We start from the raw sequence: 23,229 nt of genomic DNA on the forward strand, positions 1-23,229 counted from the left end.
TTTTGCAATGCTGCTTCTGAAACTTAGCCTTGCAACTGGATCATCCTAGGAACATAAAATAATATTTGAGTGTTCGCTTTGGCAGCACATATACTAAAAATTGGAACGATACAGAGAAGATTAGCATGGCCCCTGCGCAAGAATGACACGCAAATTTATGAAGCGTTCCATATTTTTTGGGAAGGGAGGTGAAGGGTAAACAAAGGAGGAGGCTGCAATGCTTGGTAAGAAATGTATGCATTATCCTGCCCATGTAATTGTAACCCCTCTGTACAGTATGTTCACAAATAAAAAAATACAATAAAATGCTATGCCTGTGCAGCTACCTGCAAAAAAAAATAATATTTGAAAAGGCATAGAAGCCTGGTCCCTCCTCCGAACTATTGGCTCATAATTTCTAGAAGAGTTACCCCCAAGTCTGTCTTAAACCAAGGTCTTAAAGGATTTCTAGCACTGCCACTGAGGGGTTTCTAATGTTGGTCACTAAATGTGTATAAATACTCATTCCTTCCCCTCTCACATTAGTAAGTAGTAATTACATGTTTTGTGAATTCTCAGTATAAATGTGAGTTTTATTTTTTGTCATCCACTTTTTTTTTTATTAGCATCACTTAGTTGTGCAAAGGAGTTCATTCTGACAGGTCCATCGATGCACACAATTTACCTCGATTAAATTCAGTCCTTTCATTGCTCTACATCATTGTCCTTTTCACCTTCCCCAAACCATCTCCACAGGAGTCATTGTTCCATGTTCATCCCATTTATGAAGTATTTGGACATATCCATCCTCTTTCATTCTCTGTCACAGGTGGATGGCACAAGCCTTCAGGGATTTACTAATCAACAGGCAGTTGAGGTGTTGCGACACACAGGGCACACCGTACGCCTGACACTAATGAGGAGAGGGATGAGGGAGGACGCAGAGGCCACACCAAGGGAGGACATCACAGCAGACCCTGAAGTGTCTCTGGCAGTAGCCAGCGTAAGCAAAGGTAATGCTATATGTACCTGGTTGTCAGTTGGACCTTTACATTACTTAGATTTTATATTTAAAATTTTTGAAGTAATTTACTTAAGAAATGTTTTTCACCCTGGAGTGTTCATGATGAACCAAGTAGAGAAAGGGAGTTTAACAAAGCTGGAGCTAACAGGAAGCATCTACCTGTCTGTAAGCTTCAGAATGGGGCTCTGAGCCATGCTTGGTTCTATTCAGTCATCCTTAGTCACCGTTGCCCAGCTGGAGATGTGTAACCACCTACCTCCCTGTCCCTGCTTTACTGTTGGGTATCTTCACAATAGTCTTCCTTATGGGGGATACAGTTCTGTCTGGATGATTTATGTGAGATCCCGGTTATTTTAAATGCCCAGTCTTTCTTTGAAGAAATTAACTCTTAATCCCACTGTTAGAAATGCCATTCATAAACTGTTGTTGCATGAATATTTGCACTTTTACTGAAATCCCTGTGTAGCTTACTGAGTGGAAGGTGTTGTCTGGAAAGCGCTGGTTTACTACTGACTGCCTACATTTCTGGTACTTAGGCAGTACTTTTGGTGGTTGGAGGCAGGGTGCAAGGGGAACACTGTGTGTTACTGGGGCACTTTCTAAAAGTGCATACAATCATGAAAGATCGTATCTCCAACAAACAGACTCTTCATGAAGACATTCAAACAAGTACAGTAAGTTTAGAGAAATTCACTGCTGGGTTATGTTATAGATATAACTACTAAAATATTTCTTATCTTTAAGAAAACTATGAAAAAAATGAAGATTCCTTATCATCGAAGAGGAACACCAGCATATTACCAATTGAAGAAGAAGGTAAACATTTAGAGCCAGGGTATGATATCCATTATTGTAGTTTTAGAGAAGTAGTTTTTACAAAGGAGATGAAGCCTTTATAGTATAAATTTTCAAAACTTTATGGATTTACTGTATGTTACTAAAAAAATCCAAAAAAGGTGGGCCTTGTAAAACTGTGTTTATAGATGATTAATTGCTTTGCTAGATTAAAGCAGTTCCTTTCTGATTATAAAGCCGGTTCTCACTTTTTTGTGGTTAACTGGAGATAAGGGTCTCACAGACTTTCCTGCTTGGGCTGGATTTGAACTCTGATCCTCAGATCTCAGCCTCCTGTGTAGCTGGAATTACAGGAGTGAGCCATTGGTGCCTAGTATATATGTTACTTATTAATTGCTTTTGTTTTTGTTAAGTAATAGCATATCCCACCTACCAGTTCCAACCAGTGGAGGCCAGGGCAATGAACAAGGAAATGCCCATGCAGTGATATCTCCGAATATTGTTGATTAACTAATTGATATTCTGTTTACCACCATGAGGTGGGGAATGAGTTTGACCAACAGATTAAGATGTCTCTTCCAACCTCCACTATTATAGTTTTAAAATGGCCGAGGACTAACTGAAGAGAGTTACAGGAAAATAGACAAAATTGAGGTAGATGACAAAAAAATCAGTAAAGGATCCAGGAATTTCTCACTAAGATAAGTACATACAGGGTCTTCTGTCTTTTAACAGGGATTAGTGCAAAAGTTCAAACACTCATAATTCTGCCTTTAGGCATAGGACAAATAATCTTACAACCAGGGTTTTCCATATTATACACATTCCAGGAACACTATCAAATCTCCTGCAGCTAGTCCCCACAGAGAACTAGGGTTCCCCATCCCCCACCATTCCCAAGAACTAGATGCAAACAAGTAAGAAACTGACATGGAGGTGACCATAGAGTCCTCATTCTTTTTGATAGACATTACATTATATATATATGTATGTATGTATGTGTATATATATATATATATATATATGTATATATGCTTCAGTAGAAACATAGTTAAGATTTAAAAGGCTCAAACTAAAAGAGAACGATGTTGAACTTTGCAAATAGGGTCCTAAATTAAATTATTGAAATAAGTATAGAAATAAGAGTAAGACATTATAGGTAAAGAGTCTGACTTTGCCCCACGGTATAACCCCTGCTTTCACTGTATTTGATGTTGGCATAATTTGTGGAAGGAAAGGAAAAAAAACAAATCGTTTAACTGGGGATACAGGTGGACCCATTGCAACAATGAAATGTATAAGTCCTTATGTCGAAAACAAACTTTACAACTTTGGTGGGTGGGGGGCGGGGAGGATTGGGTGAGGGGGTAGGGGGAGGATGCGAAGGGATGGGAAGGGGAAACAAAGGAGGAGGCTACAATGCTTGATAACAAATGTACTCATTATCTTGCCTATGTAATTGTAACCCCTCTGTACAGTATTTTCACAATAAAAAAAATGTGGAAAAAAAAGAGTCTGACTTTGCATAACACACAGGTTCTGTCCAGACCCTATAGTATAGAATGTTAAGCTCCGGAGGGTTTTGGAGTTTGTCACTGACTTATTTGCCTACACTATTTTGTTTATTTCAGGGTATGCATTGCTGTCTGCTGAGGTAGAAGAAACAGAAGATGCACAGCAACAAGAAGCTACCCTGCTGACAAAGTGGCAGAGGATCATGGGAATTAACTATGAGATAGTGGTAGGTTTGAGTACCCTCTCTAGCTTTTTGCCTTGTAACTATACCTGAGTAGGGAATTCATGGCAGTGATAATCATCTCAGAAAGTTCCTGAGTATCAGGGCTTTTTCAGAAGACCTTAAAACATTCATGTGGAAGCTGAAATAAATTGAATGCGACTTTAATTACTCATGACACATGGATATTTTAATATTTATGGTAGGAGTTTAAATAATAAATGAAAGAGGGTTTGTTGGTTGTCAAACCTATGATTCATAGAAAAGACTAGAATAGGATGTCAGATTCTACTTAAAAATAAGATGAACTCATCATGACTTATGTCCAGAATTATAGTGCTCTTCTCCCAACTTTTTTTTTATTGTGAAAATACCATGCAGAGGGGTTACAATTATATGGGCAAGGTAAAGAGTGCATTTCTTATCAAGCATTGTTGCCTTCTCCTTTGTTTCCCCTCCCATCCCTTCCCATCTCCAATTCCCCCCCTTCTCCCCCCCCCCCCACGACAAAGTTGTAACGTTCATTTTCGACATAACATGTACATCTCATTGTTGCAATGGGTCCACCTGTATCCCTATTTATTTTTGCCCTTCCCCTCCACAAAGTATACCAACATCAAATATAGTGAAAATAGGGGTTATACCGTGGGGGAGGTACATACAAAGCAACAAAGAAATTATCTTATAAATATGTTAGAAACAATAGCAAGAAAGAAAAAATCATTTGAGTCCTTATCTTGGGATTCATTTTGCTTAACAACAATTTATCTGATCATTTCTGCTTATCTCAGACATATACTAGTTATTGCAAATAAGGGAAACCGTGGGACCTGTTTCTTTGCGCCTGGCTTACTTCACTTAATATAATTTTTTCCAAGTCTTTCCATTTCCTAACAAATGGAGCAATGTCATTCTTTCTGATGGAGGCATAGAATTCTATGCCTCCCAACATTTTTTTAAAAATCACTGTGTGTTTCCCTTCACTGAGAAAGGAAGGTTCACATGTACTCAGGAGGCTAAGGTCTGAGGAACATGGTTCAAAGCTGGTTTGAGCAGACAAATCTGAACAGTATTTAGCCACAAAAAAGCTGGAAGTTGAGCTATGGCTCAAGTGATAGAGTACCAGCCTTGAGTGAAAAAATTAAGGTACAGCCCCAAGGCCCTGAGTTCAAGTCCCAGACCAGCATAAGCACACACACCTACACACAATTTCTGCATGTGTCCTTAACAACAGTTAGGTAACAGTGAATGTTTTCTCTTTATGAATAGTTAATTTGCACATCCAGCCAAGCTGGCATAATCTTCCATTCTAAACAGAGGTATGGAAATAAAACAACAGGTAATAATATATAAATGACTCTTACCGTGCCACTTGCTGCTGTTTTTAATGTCTCATTTACTTTTCGTGACTCTAATTTAGTTTTTAAGAAACTCTCAGTGGATTACCATTCATGTAAGCATTGAGTGAGATTGTTCTTATTATTTTAGATTGAATCAGTAGCAAATCAGAAATGGTCTAGCTTAGCAGTCATTGCTGTAGCATTTACTTTCAGGTGGGCTTATATGGCTGGCCAGCAGAGCTTCAGCTGTACTTCTTTGGTGGTGATTGACTAAGGAAGAAAGCCCTTGACTGCTATGCTGTCACACATTCAGAGCCAGAACCGAACTTTTAACTTCCTTGTGTACACATAATCTAAGTTGGGGGTACTCCCCGTAATCTGCCAAGGGGCACAATTGGGCTGTCAGTGAAAAAGAACTAGGTCTTTTCTGCACCCTCGTCAGAGATACTTTAGACATCATATTTTCTTGGTCATCACGCAGCATCAATCGTAGAAGGAATGGTGTAGCAGTGAGGACATGAAAGGCTGTTCAGGGGAAAGGATGTGTAACTTGGTTTTTCAGTAGCATTAGATTTCAGTTAGATAATTTTTTTTTTCTTTCTTGGTCTCTGTCTCTGTCCATCTTTCCTTCTCTCTTTTTTCTTGTTTATTTCTTAGTCTTTCCCTCCATCCCTCTTTCCTTCCCTCTCTCCTTTCTTTCTTCTTTCCTTCCTAACTTCCCTCCCTCCCTCCTTTTCTTTTTCTTTGTCTCTTTTTCTTTCCCTTCCTTTCCCTTTCCATTACCCTTTCCCTTTTCCCTTCTCTTATTTTCTGTTACTGAGGCTTGTATTTCAAATTTACTCATTGTTTTGCCCTGGTAGTGTTCTACCACTTAAGCCAAGCTTTCAGTCTGGCTTTTTGGTGGTTAATTGGAGATAGAATCTTGCAGAATTTTCTATGCTGGCTAGCCTTGAGCTATGTAAGATCTTTAGATATCAGGCTCCAGAGTAGTTAGGATGAAAGCATGAACCACCAGTGCCTTGCTTAAAAGACCTCTTTTTGAATGAAACACTTTTTCTTAGGTTTTATTAAAATCTCATTTCCCTTAATTGTAAAATAAAAAGAACAATGAAAGCCACTGTTATAATTCTTTCTGATTTTCATATTGTACTTATTACATTATGTGTGAAAATGAGTTATGTCTTAAAAACCTTCATGTATATAATACACTATATGTGTAACGGTAGGAATTAGAAACTCACCTCTATGACTTCAACTCATATTCATTTTTATTTCTTTTCTTTTGTGAGGTTGGGGGTCTAACCCCATGCCTTGAGTATTCTGGGCAAGCACATTGCTACTCAGCTACATCCCCATCCCTAACCCACTTTTAATGGCCATGTTTGTCCCTCAGTATAACTGCAGATCAGGAGCACAGCTTTAGGCCCTCTTCCATCTTCCCAACTTTGGTTAAGGTAACCTCACTGAATGTCAGTTCTGAATTTGAGGAGCAAATTGTACCTTCATAGGAGAAGCCAATGAGATAACCTGTGGGACTGGATCAGAGTCTCAGGCACATAGTAGCAAGTGCATAGTGTGTGTCTTTATGTGTATATTGTGTGTACGTACATATATACACACACACACACACACACACACACACACACACACACACACACACACACGGGTTTTTTTTAGATTTTTTTTTACTTTATTGTAAAGAAGCTGTCTGGAGGGGTTACAGTTACATGAGTAAGGCAATGAGTAGATTACTTGTCAACCATTGTTAGCCCTTCCCTGGTTGTTGTCCCACTATCCCTTCCCTCCCCCACCTCCCACACTCTTCCCCGCCCTGTCCCCCGAAGTTGTAAAGTTCATTTTCAGTATACTATCCTGTGAGTATCATTGCTGCAATGGCTCATCCTGTGTCCTTGTTTCAGAGTTTTGTTATTCCTCTTTTCCTCCCCAGATTAGACAAATGTCTATACAAGATGCAGGGTACCAAAATCAAATACAGAGACAACAGGGGATATGCCATAGGGGGGAGAACATACCAAGGAAACAAAAGAAAATCACATGGTACATTTCAAACAATAACAACAAAAACAGACCTCTTCTGTCCATATCTTGGGGTTCATTTCACTTAGCATTATCTTTTATGGACATATATAAATAGCTTTTGAGTTTTCAGCTCTTCTGATAAGATTATCCTATATGTATGCTAATTATTGCAAATAAGTGAAACCATGGGACCTAAATTTCTATGGGACTGGCTTACTGTAAAAGTACTGTACAGAGAGGTTGCAGTTACATAAGTAAGGTTATGAGTATATTTCCTATGGAGCAGTTACCTCCTCTTTTGTACTCCCATCCCCCCCCCCCAGCACCGCCCCTGCCAAGTTGTAGTTTTTTTTTCAACATAGTGTCTTGTACCTCTCATTGTTAAAATGGGTCACCTGTATTCTTATTTGAGCATTTTGTTACTTCCCTTCCCCTCCCCACATTATAAAAATGTGTATACAAGATGCAGGGCACTGACATCAAATACAGTGAAAACAAGGGTTATACCATGGGGGAGGAACATACAAAAGAAACAAAAAAATCACATAGTACATTATAAAGACAGTAAAAACAATAGCAAGAAAGAAAAAAAAAAACACTTGTGTCCCTATCTTGGGTTTCATTTTGCTTAACATCATCTTATATGGTCATATGTACATAGCTTTTGACCTTTTCTGCTTTTCCTAGACATGGGAAACCATGGGACCTATGTTTATTTGGGCCAGGCTTACTTCACTTTTTCCAAGTCCTAACATTTCCTAACAAATGGGGCAATGTCATTCTTTCTGATGGAGGCATGTGTGTCTTTTTTAAAACCACCATTTGAGCTTAAGACCTGTGTTAGCTGTGACTGCCTTCCATTTGTTTTCAGCATCAATAGACACCAACATCATTTGGGTGCTTGTTGCAGGCTGCTTCCTATTGGTCTTTGTTGGTTCATAAAACCAGTAGCCACCAATACCCTTTCAAAGCTCCAAAGTTTTGCACCTTTATAGTAAACTTTCTGAAGCTTTTGTAAGACAGTTGACCAGTTGGGTGTGAATATAAAATGCATGCGTGTGTATGAAAGAGCAAAAGGAAGAATAATAGGAATGTGACAACCACTGTTGTTTCAGGTGGCCCGTGTGAGCAAGTTTAGCGAGAGCAGTGGGCTGGGTATAAGTCTGGAGGCAGCGGTGGGACATCATTTCATCAGATCCGTGCTACCTGAGGGGCCCATTGGACACAGTGGGAAGCTCTTCAGTGGGGACGAGCTACTGGAAGTAAGGACTGTGCTTTTCTTTCACCTTGGAGTTAGGCTGTCATAAAACTCCAGGAGGCTGAATGCAGTGAATAACTAACTTAAGTGCTTACTGTAAATTTAGCCCCCAAGACTACTTGAGAGATACTTATAAATGAAAATCCATCCACAGGAGAAATTTCAAATCTATGTTTATTAATCTTCAGACCCAATTCAATACAATATTTTTTTCCGGGGGGGGGGGTTCTGGTCGTGGGGCCTAAACTCTGGGCCTGGGTGCTGTCCCTCAGCTCTTCAGCTCAAGGCTAGCACTCTACCATTTGAGCCACAGCGCCACTTCCAGCTTTTTTCTTTTTGCTTATGTGGTGCTGAGGAATCGAACCCAGGGCCTCAGGCATGCAAGGCAAGCGCTCTACCACTGAGTCACCTTCCCAGCCCCTCAATACAGTATTTTTGTTGTTTCATTTTTTCCCTTTGCTTTGTATTCAAGTGATGAAAGGTTTTTTTGAAACATTTCAAACGTATTTCATTTTTAGAATAGGTAATTCGTTTTTATTTTAAATAGAGAACACAAAGATAAACAGTGAAAAGTCTCCTTCTTATCCACCCACTTCTCATCACTAGGTATCTGTCAGTACTTGTTTCTTTGAGATCAGTCAATATTTTCATGTAGAAAAAAGAAAACTTGTACCCTCTCAGCCCCCCCCATTTAAAAAACATTCTAGTGTACAATACATGCCACTATATTTTATGTGGCAAATTGTGTAAAATGCCTGTTTTTTTTTTTAATGATATTTTCTCCTTCACCCTTGGGGAGTATTTTCATAGCCTGTCTTTTTCTACTTTCCATTTAATTTACAAACATGAATGGAAGCTAGTGCTTTTATAATTATCATCATAGTAACTTTTATTTGTATCTATGAAATATTGTTTTCAGGAGTATACTTGTATGGTAAAGTGTTTTCTTACATGGACAGTGTATCTTTTTGTATAGGTGAATGGTGTAACTTTGCTTGGAGAAAATCACCAGGATGTGGTCAATATTTTAAAAGAATTGCCTATAGAAGTGACAATGGTGTGCTGCCGCCGAACTGTGCCATCCACCGGCCATTTAGAATTGGATACCCTGGACTTCACTGATACTGAGATAACAGAAAAGGTATCATATTTGCCTAGATGGAGGGAATCTGAATGTACAGTAGGCAGGCCAGATGGTGTTACTTTTCAAAGCCAGTCCTTCTCTTTGATATTTGGTTTCCTTAAATAGCATGTGGCTCACAGACACACCAGGGTGTGATCCAGACATGAAACTAGCTGGGTGACCTTGGGCAAATCACATCACCTTTTTGAACTTCAGTTTGCTCTTTTGTAAAATGTAATTCACTCTGCCTGTTTCAGGGTTGTTCTGAAGGCTACAAGAATAATATTAGATGTTGTTCTATACTATGTTCTTAGATAATTTACTTGAACAATTCCTAATTAATTTCCTATATTTGCATTTGCAAAAGAGAAAACTTAAACATAACTATCATGAATGGAAAATGATTATTTTTTGTAAAGTGCCCAACTCTGTCATTTGAGTACTACTTAGTAAATTGCTAAAATATGGTGGACATTATTTCAGAATATATAGTTTTCAGCTCATTTGCACATTCTGCTTTGATAATAAGTGAAACTTGAGCTCATTGTCCATGTCAAATAATTCTCTGTGACATCCAGAAACTCCCCTTTTCCTGTTTCCTATTCCATTTAGATCAAAGTCAAGCAATATAATATAATCAGCTCTGTGGAGGATACACTATATTCATATCTTAAGTTAAGATCTGAACTTTGCATAATTTATGGCCTAGTCAAATTTCATTTAAGGTATAATTAGAGATGATGTTGGGGTTTGATACTCAGTGAAATAATTTTGCAAACTTTGAAGAATAAAGTGCATAATTTAATACTCATTTTGGTGATTAGAATAGGGCTGAACAAGAAACATAATTCCAAATTGTGTTTCCAAAGGCTGTTTCTGTATACGTCCATGTACATCTTATGTGGTATAAATGTAATAATTACAACAAATCATTTGAAGACATTGATGCCCAATGCAATACAGCAATCAATCTAAACAAAAGCAGTATACAAAGTAGAATTTCATCCTAATTAGCATGTCTGCCTTAAATTTGATATATGTCCATATAGATGAATGAAGTTGAATTAACTTATCTACTTTAATTTCTTCTATTGAAAGAATACCATCTTAAATCCTTTCCTTTCTGTATTTAATTTTCAAAATACTTTTATGAAATAAGTTAACTATAACCCCATGTTAAGAATATTGCTCAAAATAACACAGATCAGAAATCATAAGTCCATCTTCAAGCCCAAGCATTCTGATTTCAACTCTAAATACCTTTCTACTGTTACATTAATGTCTAATAGGGTAATGATGTGGACAAGTCACAGCATTTTGCCATCCTTATTTGCATAGAACATTCAGCCTTTACACAAAAACTTTTCATTTGTTTTTATTTATCATTAGAATTATGTTTATTTGTTCCTTCGTTATTCACAGTACTAGCACTGGGGCTTAAACTTAGAGATTCCATTCTCACTTGACTTTTTTGCTCAAGTCTGGTTCTCTACCACTTGAGCCACAGCTCCACTTCTAGCATTTTGCTGATTAATTGGAGATAAGAATCTCACCAACTTTTATGCCTAGGACTGGCTTTGAATGGTGATCCTCAGATTTCAGCTTCCTAAGTAGCTAGGATTACAGGTATAGGGCACCAGCACCAGCACCTGTTTTCTTCCCATTTAATAACTGATATTATTACCTTCCTTCCCTCCCTCTCTCCCTTTCTTCTTTCCTTCTATCCTTCCTTCCTTCCTTTCCTTCTTCCCTCCCTCTCTCTTTCTTTCCTTCTGCTTCTGCATCTGCTTCTGCTTCTTGCTTCTTTCTTTTCCTCCTTTTTCTCCTTCTCTTACTTTTGTCTCTATAGATGTGATTCTGACTAGGAAGATATAACATCAAATAATTTAGTCTATCTTTTGATCTTTTACTTTTATTACTTATTACAGTGTAGGCATTCTTTGCCCTTAACAACTCTCAGGAATAATGCCTTAATTCTTAAAGGTGTAATGATAAGCTGTTGCTTGTTTGCAAGTGTTTGTTCTGGACACATGCTGGGATTCTCCCTTTTCATTGCAATATTGGTATGTGTGTCTGCTACTCTAGTCCCTCTGAAATAAGAGATGTCTGATCTGTTTTCCAGCCTCATGTAGATCTAGGTGAGCTCATTGGGTCTTCAGAAACAGAAGACCCACTGCTGGTGCTGACTGAAGCTGGTCAGAATGTGGAGGAGGTCCAAGCACCTTTGGCCATGTGGGAGGCTGGTGTTCAGTACATAGAGCTGGAGAAAGGAAGCAGAGGCCTTGGTTTTAGCATTTTAGATTACCAGGTAAATGTATCCTACTTTGAACACTTTTTATAAAAAGATGCCTTATACTAAAAGTACATTGCTGCTACCAGAGAAAAATGAAAATAATACTTTAGCATTTTCATAGACAATTGCTTGTTTCTGTTTAGCCTTTCAACATAGTAACATACATAATTCATTAATTATCATAGGGGTTTCTTTTACTATTGAACTCAATATAATAATTCTGATACTGAGCTCAATTCTAATATTGAGCTGTTACGTATTTCAGCTGTTGAGAATTTGAGGAACATGAAGATTATGTTTTAGGAATGTCACAGCAATACAGTAGTTTTTTTTGGGGGGGGAGGGAGAATTTGTATTGTTTTTATTTACATGTTTTTAATTGAGACTCATATTGTAATGGTAACTCTAGAGAGTTAGATATTTATTTCTTTTGTGAAGTAAATATTTTTATAATGGAATATATTCTAAATTGTGGTATTCCAGTCATTTTACTAAATTATGACTATATTTATATTGGTCAAGGGTAACCTCCATCCTTTCCTGCCTGTGTTTTGTGTCACGTAAATGGGAAAATGCTAAAAGCTGCCTGACAGAATGCAGCTGTTACTCCTCATACTGAACAGAAAGCCATCTCTGATGCCTCCAGGGAGTTGTGTTCTTTGGGCGGGACTTGGGAGCCTTGGCTAAGGTTGAGGCTGCTCTGTAAATGTAAGCACAGATATCCCTGAGTATGTCAGGGCTCTTTCTGTATTTCTTCATTTCGAAGGAGTGGTCCAACCTTCCGTATACTCATGTCTGCGAACATCTATTGAACAAATGCTTTTGTTAATAATAGCTTAAAATGGTTGTAAGATTTAACAATTTACCAAACATATTAAATTAAAAATTTAAAGTTAATTATGCAGTTAATCCTGTAGTGTTAGCAAACGAGTGTGCTTTTGTTCTGAGGGTTTTGCATGTACTCTGAAATTATATGGAGATCACCTTTGTCTACATACACTCTGAAATGAAATGAAGATCACCTTTGTCTAGATACTCACAAGAAATGTTTTAAAGACTTTGTTTTTGTTTCTAGATGTGTACATGCATTTGTGCATACTTATATATACATACATGGATATATGCATACACATCTATAAGTTATTTCATATAGTAAGGAGTTTTATCATGAGTTTTCCATACATGCACATAATGTACCTTGATCATAAGGAATTTTGTATGATGCTTAAAGCAATAACCTGTTAACCATGACAGGAGACAAATTGTGAAAATTGTTATCTGGCCAGGCAATGGCTCATGCCTGTAATTCTAACTATAAAGGAGGCTGAGATCTGAGGATCACAATTCCAAGACAGCCAGGGCAAAAAAGTCCATGAGTCTCTTATCTCCAATTAAGTACCCAAAGGGGGGGGAAAGGCCAGAAGTGGAGCTGTGGATCAAGTGGTAGATACTAGCTTTGAGCAAGAGTTGCTCAGGGATACTGCCCAGGTCCTGAGTTCAAGCCCAAGGTCCTGCATCATGTGTACACACAGGTGCGTGTGCGTGCGCGCACGCTCACACACACACACACACACACACACACACACACACACACACAGTTTTCTGTGTAATAATAAACCGAGTTCTTGTTGCATTCCATCAGGACCCAGTTGACCCAGCAAGCACTGTGATTGTCATTCGTTCTCTGGTGCCTGGTGGCATTGCTGAGAATGACGGGCGCCTTCTTCCTGGAGATCGGCTCATGTTTGTCAATGACATTAGCTTAGAGAACAGCAGTCTGGAAGAAGCTGTGGATGCACTGAAGGGAGCCCCAGCTGGAACTGTGCGGATAGGCGTGGCCAAGCCATTACCTGTGAGACTGTGGATTTTATTGCCTTTTATTTTTGCAAGCTTTCTTTTAGATTTAAATGTTCTCCTAATTGAATTACCACTTTGGGGAATTTTTGTCAACATGGTTATTGGTTCCATGAACATAAATAATTCAATTTTTAGTCCTATTTTCAAGAGAATAACGGAAAAAACCAGCCCTGATGTTCAGAGATGAATATAGAACTCAATATTTTGTGGTTCTCGTTTGACCTTATTTTATTATCAATGCAGAAATTTTAAAGAAATATGAATTTGTATGTTAAAATACTATTGTATTTCAATACTGAGGTAGTATCAATTGATGGGCATGGTGGCTCACACTTGAATCCCAGCCACTTGGGAGGTAGAGATTAGGGGGATTATGGCTTGAAGCCAGTCCTGGCAGGAAATTAGTGGTACCTCATCTCAAATAAACAAGCTAAGAGTTGGCATTCACCTATGATCCCAGCTATGTGTGCAAGTCAAACAAACATAAGGCCTTGACTCAATTTCCAGTACTGAAAAAAAAGAGAAAAGGAAAAAAAATCTTTATACTTTTTGCTTATTGTGAAAAATTTATCCAGAAAGAAAAAGAATAGTATTGTAACTAAGAATAGAGTCTTTAATTACAGCGGAATAAATGGGAAAAACTGACAGATTGGTTTACCTTCCTGAATTATGTTGACTTCAACACAATTGTCTTAATTTCTACAGGGCAGGAAATTGGAATTTTGCAAAATGAGTTTATCAGTGTATGGCTCTCTTCCTAGGAGGAAATCACTCCCATGTTGTAATCTTAATACTAGAAACAAGTAATGGATTTATACCACATAAAGCAGTATACTTTACGAAGTATAGTGATCATAGCATGACACTGAGCACTTTGTGATTGGATGTGAGATATTGTCATTATTTGGCAGGTATTTTTTCCAGGCAAAAGTAATGTAGCTTTAAATAAAAGGGAAAATTAACTATTTAAGAAAGTATACAGTTATATCTGTATAAACAGCAATTGTGGAATTTTGTGAAGGAATTTTTTTCAAATAGTAAGCTTTTTTATTGTGAAAATACTGTACAGAGGGGTTACAATTACATGGGCAAGACAATGAGTACATTTCTCATCAAGCATTGTAGCCTCCTCCTTTGTTTCCCCTTCTTTCATGTGATTGTTTCAAATAGTAAGCTTTTTAAAAATATTTAAATGTTAATGAAAATGATTTTGTGTGCCAATTTTATTCCACAAAGCATTCTGTAGTTTTTATTTATGAAAAGTAAAGCAAGATGGGGGAATACAAAGGGGAATACAAGAATGAAGTTGGATCATGGTGCCTGTTGCTCATGCCTATAAGCCTAGCTACTCAGGAAGCAGAGATCTGAGGATAATGGTTTAAAGCCAGCCCAGGCAGAAAAGTACATGAGACTCTTACCTCCAGTTAACCACCCAAAAAACTAGAAGTGGAGCTGTGGCTCAAGTGGTAAAGTACTGGCCTTGAAGGGGGAAAATGTTCAGAAATAGTATCCAGGCCCTGATTCCAAGCCCCAGGATTGGCAAACACACACACCCACCCACACCCACACCCACCCACCCACACACCCACACACACACACCCACACATAAACACACACACACAATAAATAAATAAATAAATAAATAAATAAATAAATAAATAAATAAATAAAAAGATAGGCACTGGGTGCTGGGGATGCTGAGAACTAGAGGATCATGATTCAAGGCCAGCCTGCACAAAAAAGCTGACAAAACTCTCATCTCATAGTTGAGTGCAGTGGCCTGTTTTTCATACCAATTGTCTGGTAAGCTGACATTGGGAGGATCTGCCATCTGGGCAGAAAAGTCTATAAGACTCCATCTCTTTGGAGAAAAGCTGGACATAGTGGCCCATGGCTGTGATTTCAGCCACAAGGGGAAATCTAAAAATAGGTGTATAGTAGCTTAAGTGTGCACCCAGACTACAAGTGAAGCCCTATCCTTAAAAGTAACCAATGTATGTGGGACATGGCTATCACATGAGCCTAGCAAGTTCTAGACCTTGAGTTCAAACTCCAGTACTAGTAAGTAAATGAATGAATGAAGGCCATCTCTGACTCTGCCTACTCATTTAGATTGGACCATAGGTGTGGTTCTGGTCTTTCTGTTCTACAAAAAGAAATGGCTAACATTTTGTACCGCCCTAAACGTGGAACCATCCATACCAGTCATTTTGAAGCAGAATTGTCGTTTCCTAGCTAGTTCCCAAATAGATTTTCTAAATACAATATTTGACATTTCAAATTTAGTATGCATTAAACATACGATGGCTATTTCTGTCACTTCAAGCACATATTCGACTTACATGTGGGGGAAAACGAAGACAACCTGTTTTTTCTAAATACTTGAGTGTACATTACTGATATGGAGGGATGTAGGCCAAGACCGTTATCTAAATACTTTAGGCACATTGCATCAGAGACTAGAATAAGTATAACAGACTTTTCAGTCTGTGTGGTCGAGGCTACATTATAATGGCTCAAACAAGTTTACATTCCATGCACTTATAATGTCTTTGGCTTATTTTATCTCTATGAAATAAATTATTTATTTTAAAGTAATAGCCTAAGAAGGAATGAAAAGAAATGTATTCTTTTGAATTTGAAGCAGGATGTTTTATTGTTTTGCAACTTTGAAAACAAATAATAATGACCAGAAAACTATTAGAATAAAATTGCTCATTTTGTAATTTATTTATAAGAAGGGGAAAAGTACCTAATAAAAAGGGATTCTCACCTAATGGATGGTAGCGATACCAGAATAAAAAGTTTCCTTTCAGATAAAATTCTTAACACAGGTATTTTTTCATATTTCATACTTAACATCCTATGTAAAAGTCTTAAGTTGTCATTGAAAACTGCCACTTTTCCGTCTCTGTTAATTTTTCATCCGTCTGTCATCTCGTCTCTTTTTCTATTCATCTTCCCTATCTTTTCTGTGACCTGGGCCTGGAACATGTTCTACTGCAGCTTTCTCCAGAAGAAGGTTATGTGTCTGCTAAGGAGGATTCTTTTCTCTACCCACCTCACCCCTGCGAGGAGCCAGGGCGATCTGACAAAGGCCTCTTCAGGGCTGACTTAGCTCTGGTTAGTAATCTCAGTTGACCAAACTCTGTAAAATTTCTTGTATAACTCACTTTGCCTTTCAAAAATAATGTATATATTTGACAATCCTGGTTTTGGAGAGGGGATTCTTTCTGTTAATTGTTTTTGAAATAGTTGTTCAGAAAGTTTTGATATATTTAAGTAAATGCAATAATTTTATATCATTGTCTCTAAAATATCTCAAGAAACAATATTCTCTTTTGATTTTACAGAGCTTATTAAATGAATGCCAATTCGAAAAAAGATTATTTCCACTTGGCATGTGATAATAGTAGTATGTGGACTCAGACTTCTCTTTAACTAGCTCTGTAGTCTTGTACTGGTCACTCCCTTTCTCTGGCACCTAGGGTTTCATCTCTAGTAATTGAGAAAATTGACTTAAAGAGTAGCTCCTAAGACTTTAGAGTGCCAGTGTTAGGCATGCATATCATGTTGATGTATTTTTTCATTAATGTTACTTAATATTTTTCTATTGTAATCTGGCATAAGGCTTAGTTAATAGTACCTGTTCAGATAGCAGATGGTAAGTTTTTGTCATTTAGAAAGGTAACCTTCACATGCTAACTCTATAGTGAAATTAAACATGTATTTAGAATACATTTTCAGGTCTCTGAAATACATTTTAAGAGAGAGTCACATTGTACTTTAAGTAGTTTATACACTGTTATAGTGTTTAAATCACAAATAAACACAATATATGGTACCATGCCATCAAGATAACTAGAAAATGCTGGTAATATCACAGAGCAGTTATTTCTTCCCATTCCAAAGTATGGTTATGAGTGAACTGCATGGAAAGTGTCAAATTTAATGTTTACTGCTTTCCCTTGGGTTTACTACAAAAGATAATACAAAAGATAATTTACTACAAAAGATAATTTGTTGATAAGTGATACAATTATCTCACTCTATTGGACTCCCTTCCCCTTCCTTTCCTTCTTCTCTCCTCCTCCCCCTTTTCCTCCCATCTTCTGCCCTTCTCTCCCTACTGGAGATTTGACACAGACTCATGCTTGCTGGGCAAGTGCTCTAACACTATACTTTGCCTTTCATTCTATATGAATTTTTAAACAGAAATTTGTAACCTAATACTTTACTATAACCATATTATAATTTAATCCTATTATTTGTTAATGCAATTTGAGCATGAAATCATAGTTGTTCTCGTAGGCTTTTATAAATGTGTTGTTTTAAAACCTACGTAAGTCTAATTTAAGCAACTAATTGATCATTGTCTTTTGACTACCAGCTTGCTTTAGCTAAGTATGAAAAGTGATGACCTCATTCAAATTACTCATGAGAACTAAAAAAATAAAAGATTTCTTTAATTTATAAAACTGTTTAAGAATTAAACTAGATCCTTTATTAATTGTTAGCTTCAGCTCTTCAGTTGTCTGCCAGCAGCAGCCTTTCCTTGTAGTGGAAGGGCAGTCTTTCCTTGTACTGCTGCAATAGTTAGTGTAATGTGTCAGCAAGTGTGCAGAGGGAGGCCATTCCACAAACAGGACAGACAAAAGAATGATACCACCATGTCTGTTGGTCTCAAATGGTGACTGAGATATTGTGATAGAACACAATTAACCCCTGATGTTATTTTGTTCCTAGGTGGACACACCAGAGGGTGAATTAGTAGATGAATCTACTTTTGCATCTCAGTACTCTCTGGATAAGGACAGCGTCTACTCTACTCAAGCCTCTGTTTTATCTCTTCACGGCAGTGTTTGTAGTGATGGCCTCAACTATGGCCCCTCCCTTCCAGCATCTTCTCCCAAGGTACAAAAAAAAAAGCCAAACTTTGTGTATAATTTTCAGAAGTCAGCTTTGTGGGGAGTTGTGGGAATAGCCTATTAGAGATACTGTGCTTTTTTTCTATTTATGGATTCATTATTAGGTAGAAGCATGACTTCATTCGCTGTGTCTTTCAGATTGCTATGGACTATTCTGATGTCTGTGAGAGAGACAAACACACACACACACACACACACACACACACACACACACACACACACACACACACACACACACACACACACACACACACACACACACACACACACACACACACACACACACACACACACACACACACACACACACACACACACACACACACACACACACACACACACACAGCACAGAAGGATTCAAAGCTTGGATTAATGATTCTCATGTCAAAAAGAAACCATTTTAATAAAGTATGTTTCTGATGTATGTTATCTGGAAAAAAAATTGCAAGAATAAATTTAAAATTAAGTTTTATGCCAAGTTGAAGATATTGCTTGCATTGATTTACCATTTACTAGCTATTAAACTTAATGCTATCTTTTTATACAAATAATACCAAAGAATGCTTTATATAAAAATCATAGTGAGTGGCAAAGCATGTGTCTCTCAGTGGCTACTGATAGAAACATGAAGAGCTAATGTTTGACATATTTGTGCCATCTATGTTTGAGAAATAGACTGTTGGCATAAAGGCCCTAGTTGCACTCATTTTCTTGGAGTCATACTCAGTAATGCTTGATACGTAATATTTTAAAAGCTATCCAGTCTTTTGACTGTAAAATAGTATGCTACTACATGTGTCCGGTTGGATAACTAGTGGGACTGAATGCTTTACCATTTTACCACATTTTTTTTTGCTTTTATCAATGATCTCTCCATGTAGCTGTTTTGACCTAGGGATGTGACTTAGTGGTAGAGTGCTTGCCTGCAAGCATGAAGCTCTGGGTTCAATTCTTCAGTACCACATAAAAACTAATAAAAAATTAGATCTTATCTTTCTGTTCGTTTATTGAAGTTTTTTATATTTTCTAGAAATTTATATATAAGTATATAGTACGTAATACATATACTATATATTTTAAGGGTATTGTATGTGTGTGCTTACTAAAAATATTAAAATTTGTGTGTGATACTTCTCAATTTTAGGAGAGAAGTTATCTATGGAAGAAAAAGGAAGCATTGAAATGTTTCTGTATCTCTATTAAGTAGAACAGTTGAGGAAAATAAGGAAAACGTTTGTATATTAAATCTAGGCAAGAAGTTCATATTTGGACTTTATTTTTTCTTTATTTTCTATGGTGGAAATATACTGTTTTATAGTATAATTACTGATATAAAATATATAGTATAATTACTGACATAGCATTATGATATGGCATTTTCTACATAAATTGAATTCAGTGGAAAGAGGTCTCATTTATGACTGATTTGGAAGGTAAGCTTTCTACAGATCTAGCATAGTTTTCCTCTTTCTCTGATTAACAAATAGTTACTTTGGCCAGAACATTTTCAAAGCATCTTTTATTTTTGAAGTGCACCTGTTATCCTAGCAAATGATGCTGGACAATCTCCTCGAATTGCTTTGCAAGGCATAGTCTTAGTGGAGCAGCTGGTCCTCCCTTAGCACACCTGAGACTATGTCTGGCTGCAACCTATCTGGAATGTGTTCAGCCCTTACTGGCCTCAGGACTGGAAGCTGAGTTCATCTCCTGATGGAATCTCCTAATCCATAGCAGGGCATACTTCATGCCAGTGGGACAGATTGCATTGTTTGACTTAGTAATTGTTACTTAGAGGGATTACACAATCTGCATGCTGAGAAGCATGTATTTTTCTGGTTATATGTGGCACAACATATTGGCTTGCTGAAGTTTGTTTGCCTCTTTTATTTCTTTTCCCTGAGCAGTTTACTCTTTTGTTGAAGCAAATTTTGTCAAGCTGGCCCAAACACTGAAATATTTAAACTGAAAAGACAAAAAGAAGACATTAATGTCTTAAGTACATTGTGAAACTTACATGCTTTGTTTTCTTAGAAAGTAGGTCTGTCCTGTGTTATGGTAAATCTCTGCCACTGTGGTGTTTGGTTTTGTTTTTCACTTGGCTACTTTATTTTAATAAGTAGAAAAGTGTATTTAAATAAAAATTAGATAATACGTTCCTGTTCATTTACACTAAATTCATCCTGAAACAATGGAGAACTGATTGTTTTTCTTAAAAAATATGAGCTCACTTTAGGACTTTTAAGTTAATAGAATGAAAGCATATATGTGGCAATTTAAGTATATATGGTTGTGTGTGCTAAGTATTGTTGAACACAAGGATGAAGTGGAGACTGAGGATATTAGACACTCCTCTGTCTTTTTATTTTTGGCCTTAAATGGAGGCTAGAGATGGATATACAATTTTTACTGTCCCTCTCCCTTGATGAAATGTTTTCCAGACTTTGGACTTTGGTTACCCCTGTTATAAGAACTGACAGTGGGGTGGAGTATGGACTTATTCTCCAGGGAAGCCATGTTTACAGAGTAGTTTTGGACTGAACAGCAGTTAAGCACCGTGTGTGTGTGTGTGTGTGTGTGTGTGTGTGTGTGTGTGTGTGTGTGTGTGTGTGTGTGTGTGTGTGTGTGTGTGTGTGTGTGTGTGTGTGTGTGTGTGTGTGTGTGTGTGTGTGTGTTTGCGTTTGCTTAATTTATCATTTAAGTATTCAATTATACCTACTTCATGACACTTAAATTAATTAGGGACAGATCACCAAAATTAAATAGGACAGGTCATTGGCTCAAGTGGTAAATTACCAGCCTAGAAAGCACCAGTCTCTGAGTTTATACTTCAGTACTGCCATAAATTTACATTTTATTTAGCCAGACATGTTGGTACATACTTGTAATTCTGCCCTCAGGAGACTGATGGAGGAAAATTGCAATTTTGAGGTCAGCATAGGCTATATAGTGAGACTCTGTTTATTAAAAAAAAAAAAAAGAGGAAAAGTGCATTTTAAAGACAAGTGGCTATAGCCTGTAAGGATTTTCCTTTCTCACTGTTGTTTTAACTTTTGAAGATTTTGGTTGTTTGGGTGGTGCTGGAGGTTTAAATTCAGAGCCTTCTCCAGCTAACAAGAGACCTATTACTTAAAACATGCTCACCAGCCCTCTTTGCTTTAGTTATGTTCTGAATAGGATCTCTTTCTCTGTCTCTGTCTCTGTCTGTCTGTCTGTCTCTCTCTTTAATGCTTTAGCTGTCTTAACTGTGGTAGGCACTTTATAACTCCCAGATTTATTGATTGAGATGAAATCTTGATTACCTTTTGCTCAGCCTGCTTTTAAGTTACAATTCTCCCAATCTGCCTCATAAGTAGCTGTGAATTGTGCTTGTCCTATAAATCTTTTTATACTCTTTCCCTGTTACCACTAAACCAATGACCAAATGCAATGATAATTGTTTTTCAAACTTAAAATGCTTGTAGACTTTTGCTTAAAAGCTAGCATAGTTTCTGAGAAGATGCTTGCTTTATTTTTATTTTTTAAATTTTGACTTAAAAATTCAGCTGATAAAGATCAATAACTGTGTATTTAGTCTTTCTTCTATATCTTCTCCATGCCACTACACCATGTCCCCACTTCCATGATCACCCACTTTATTCCTTCACAAGATGAAATCGTTACCTCTATGGTACATGTCCTCCAGCCAGCCCTTAATTATTAGCATAACCAGAAATGCTATTGATTACAGTGCAGCTTGCAGTTGTATTTGTATTTTTTTGTATATCACACACCAAATGCAACCAGTGGATTATATTATATTTTCAAAAAATGCGTATTCCAACAAATCTCTGCTTAGCATCATTCTTTAGCATAAATATTGCAGTGTTCACATCCAAGTTTAGAATGTTGATTCTGTTTGTTAATGATTTTGAGTTGAGTAGGATTAAAAACTTTTTTAGTCAGAAAGTTTAAAGTGTTGTAAAAGTCTTTGTGACAGAATTGTTAGCTCAGAGGTAGAAAAGATGTTACCATTCACTACAGTAAGGCAGTGTGTAAGTCAGAAAGCCTGGGAGAATGCCAGTAGGCTGGAGGAGCTCTGCTTTCAGTTTTTAAATTTAAAGTGTGATAGAAATTCTGTGGTAGACTACTTATTGAAGAAAAGCAGGTTGTAGCTGTTTATATAAGAAATTAGCTAGGGTATGTAAATTTGTTACACAGATAAATATTATTTTCTATTTTTATTTGAGAGTGTGTGTGTATACACTAGGGCAGGCATGGGCACTGTCTCTTCATGTTTTTGCTCAAGGCTAATGATCTGCCACTGGATCCATAGCTCCACTTACAGCTTTTTGGTGGTTAATTGGAAGTACGAGTATCATGGACTTTCTTACCTGGACTGACTTTGAACGTGATCCTTACCTGTCAGCTCCCTCAATAGCTAGTTTACTGTTTTTAAGTGTACCTTAAATTCTACATATATTTAAGTAACAACTTTTCTGAACATATTTGACATTTTAATTTATCTTCCCTTTCATTTTTTTCTGAGAACAAGAATATATCAAATGGAGGCATATATATTAATAGGAATTTTAGAAGGTCTACAGTTTAGATACCAACTTGCATTGGAAAAATGTAGTTATTTTTGGACATCTTAGGGGAAGAAGAACGGTTTTTCTTCTTGATCTATAAGACTTTTAAAAATAAAACTCCGTTGGTTGCAACCATAAATGATACTGAAGTGGGCGTATGTTGTCTACTGTGTTGATTAGCTGTTTCTTTTCTGTGTGTCTGTGTTAACTCCTTCATGAATAATGCATAGAAATTTCTGTTATACAATTTTCAGTAGACCTCAGCTAACGGATAGATTGACCTCTTTTT

At 37.1% G+C, this 23,229-nt stretch overlaps 1 protein-coding gene and 1 non-coding gene across 13 annotated transcripts in view; both read left to right on the forward strand.

The window, feature by feature from the left end:
• Mpdz (multiple PDZ domain crumbs cell polarity complex component) overlaps nt 1-23,229 on the forward strand; it is a 164,170-nt gene that overhangs the window by 63,929 nt on the left and 77,012 nt on the right. For 8 of the 12 annotated variants that reach the window (XM_070033169.1, XM_070033165.1, XM_070033173.1 and 5 more), the window contains 9 exons: nt 809-992; nt 1,748-1,819; nt 3,430-3,539; nt 8,029-8,175; nt 9,148-9,312; nt 11,417-11,602; nt 13,230-13,439; nt 16,451-16,567; nt 18,191-18,358. In XM_070033169.1, coding sequence (XP_069889270.1) covers nt 809-992; nt 1,748-1,819; nt 3,430-3,539; nt 8,029-8,175; nt 9,148-9,312; nt 11,417-11,602; nt 13,230-13,439; nt 16,451-16,567; nt 18,191-18,358 — 1,359 coding nt within the window. The remainder of the gene's footprint in view (nt 1-808; nt 993-1,747; nt 1,820-3,429; nt 3,540-8,028; nt 8,176-9,147; nt 9,313-11,416; nt 11,603-13,229; nt 13,440-16,450; nt 16,568-18,190; nt 18,359-23,229) is intronic. The other 4 variants (XM_070033170.1, XM_070033176.1, XM_070033175.1 and 1 more) reach the window with 1 other exon arrangement.
• LOC138834951 (U6 spliceosomal RNA) lies at nt 70-177 on the forward strand. The gene has a single exon (XR_011374303.1). It is a non-coding gene; the product is annotated as a U6 spliceosomal RNA (small nuclear RNA).

Source organism: Dipodomys merriami, unplaced genomic scaffold (genome assembly GCF_024711535.1).
Source record: "Dipodomys merriami isolate MVZ:Mamm:240054 unplaced genomic scaffold, mDipMer1.0.p SCAF_22, whole genome shotgun sequence".
Taxonomy (NCBI): domain Eukaryota; kingdom Metazoa; phylum Chordata; class Mammalia; order Rodentia; family Heteromyidae; genus Dipodomys; species Dipodomys merriami.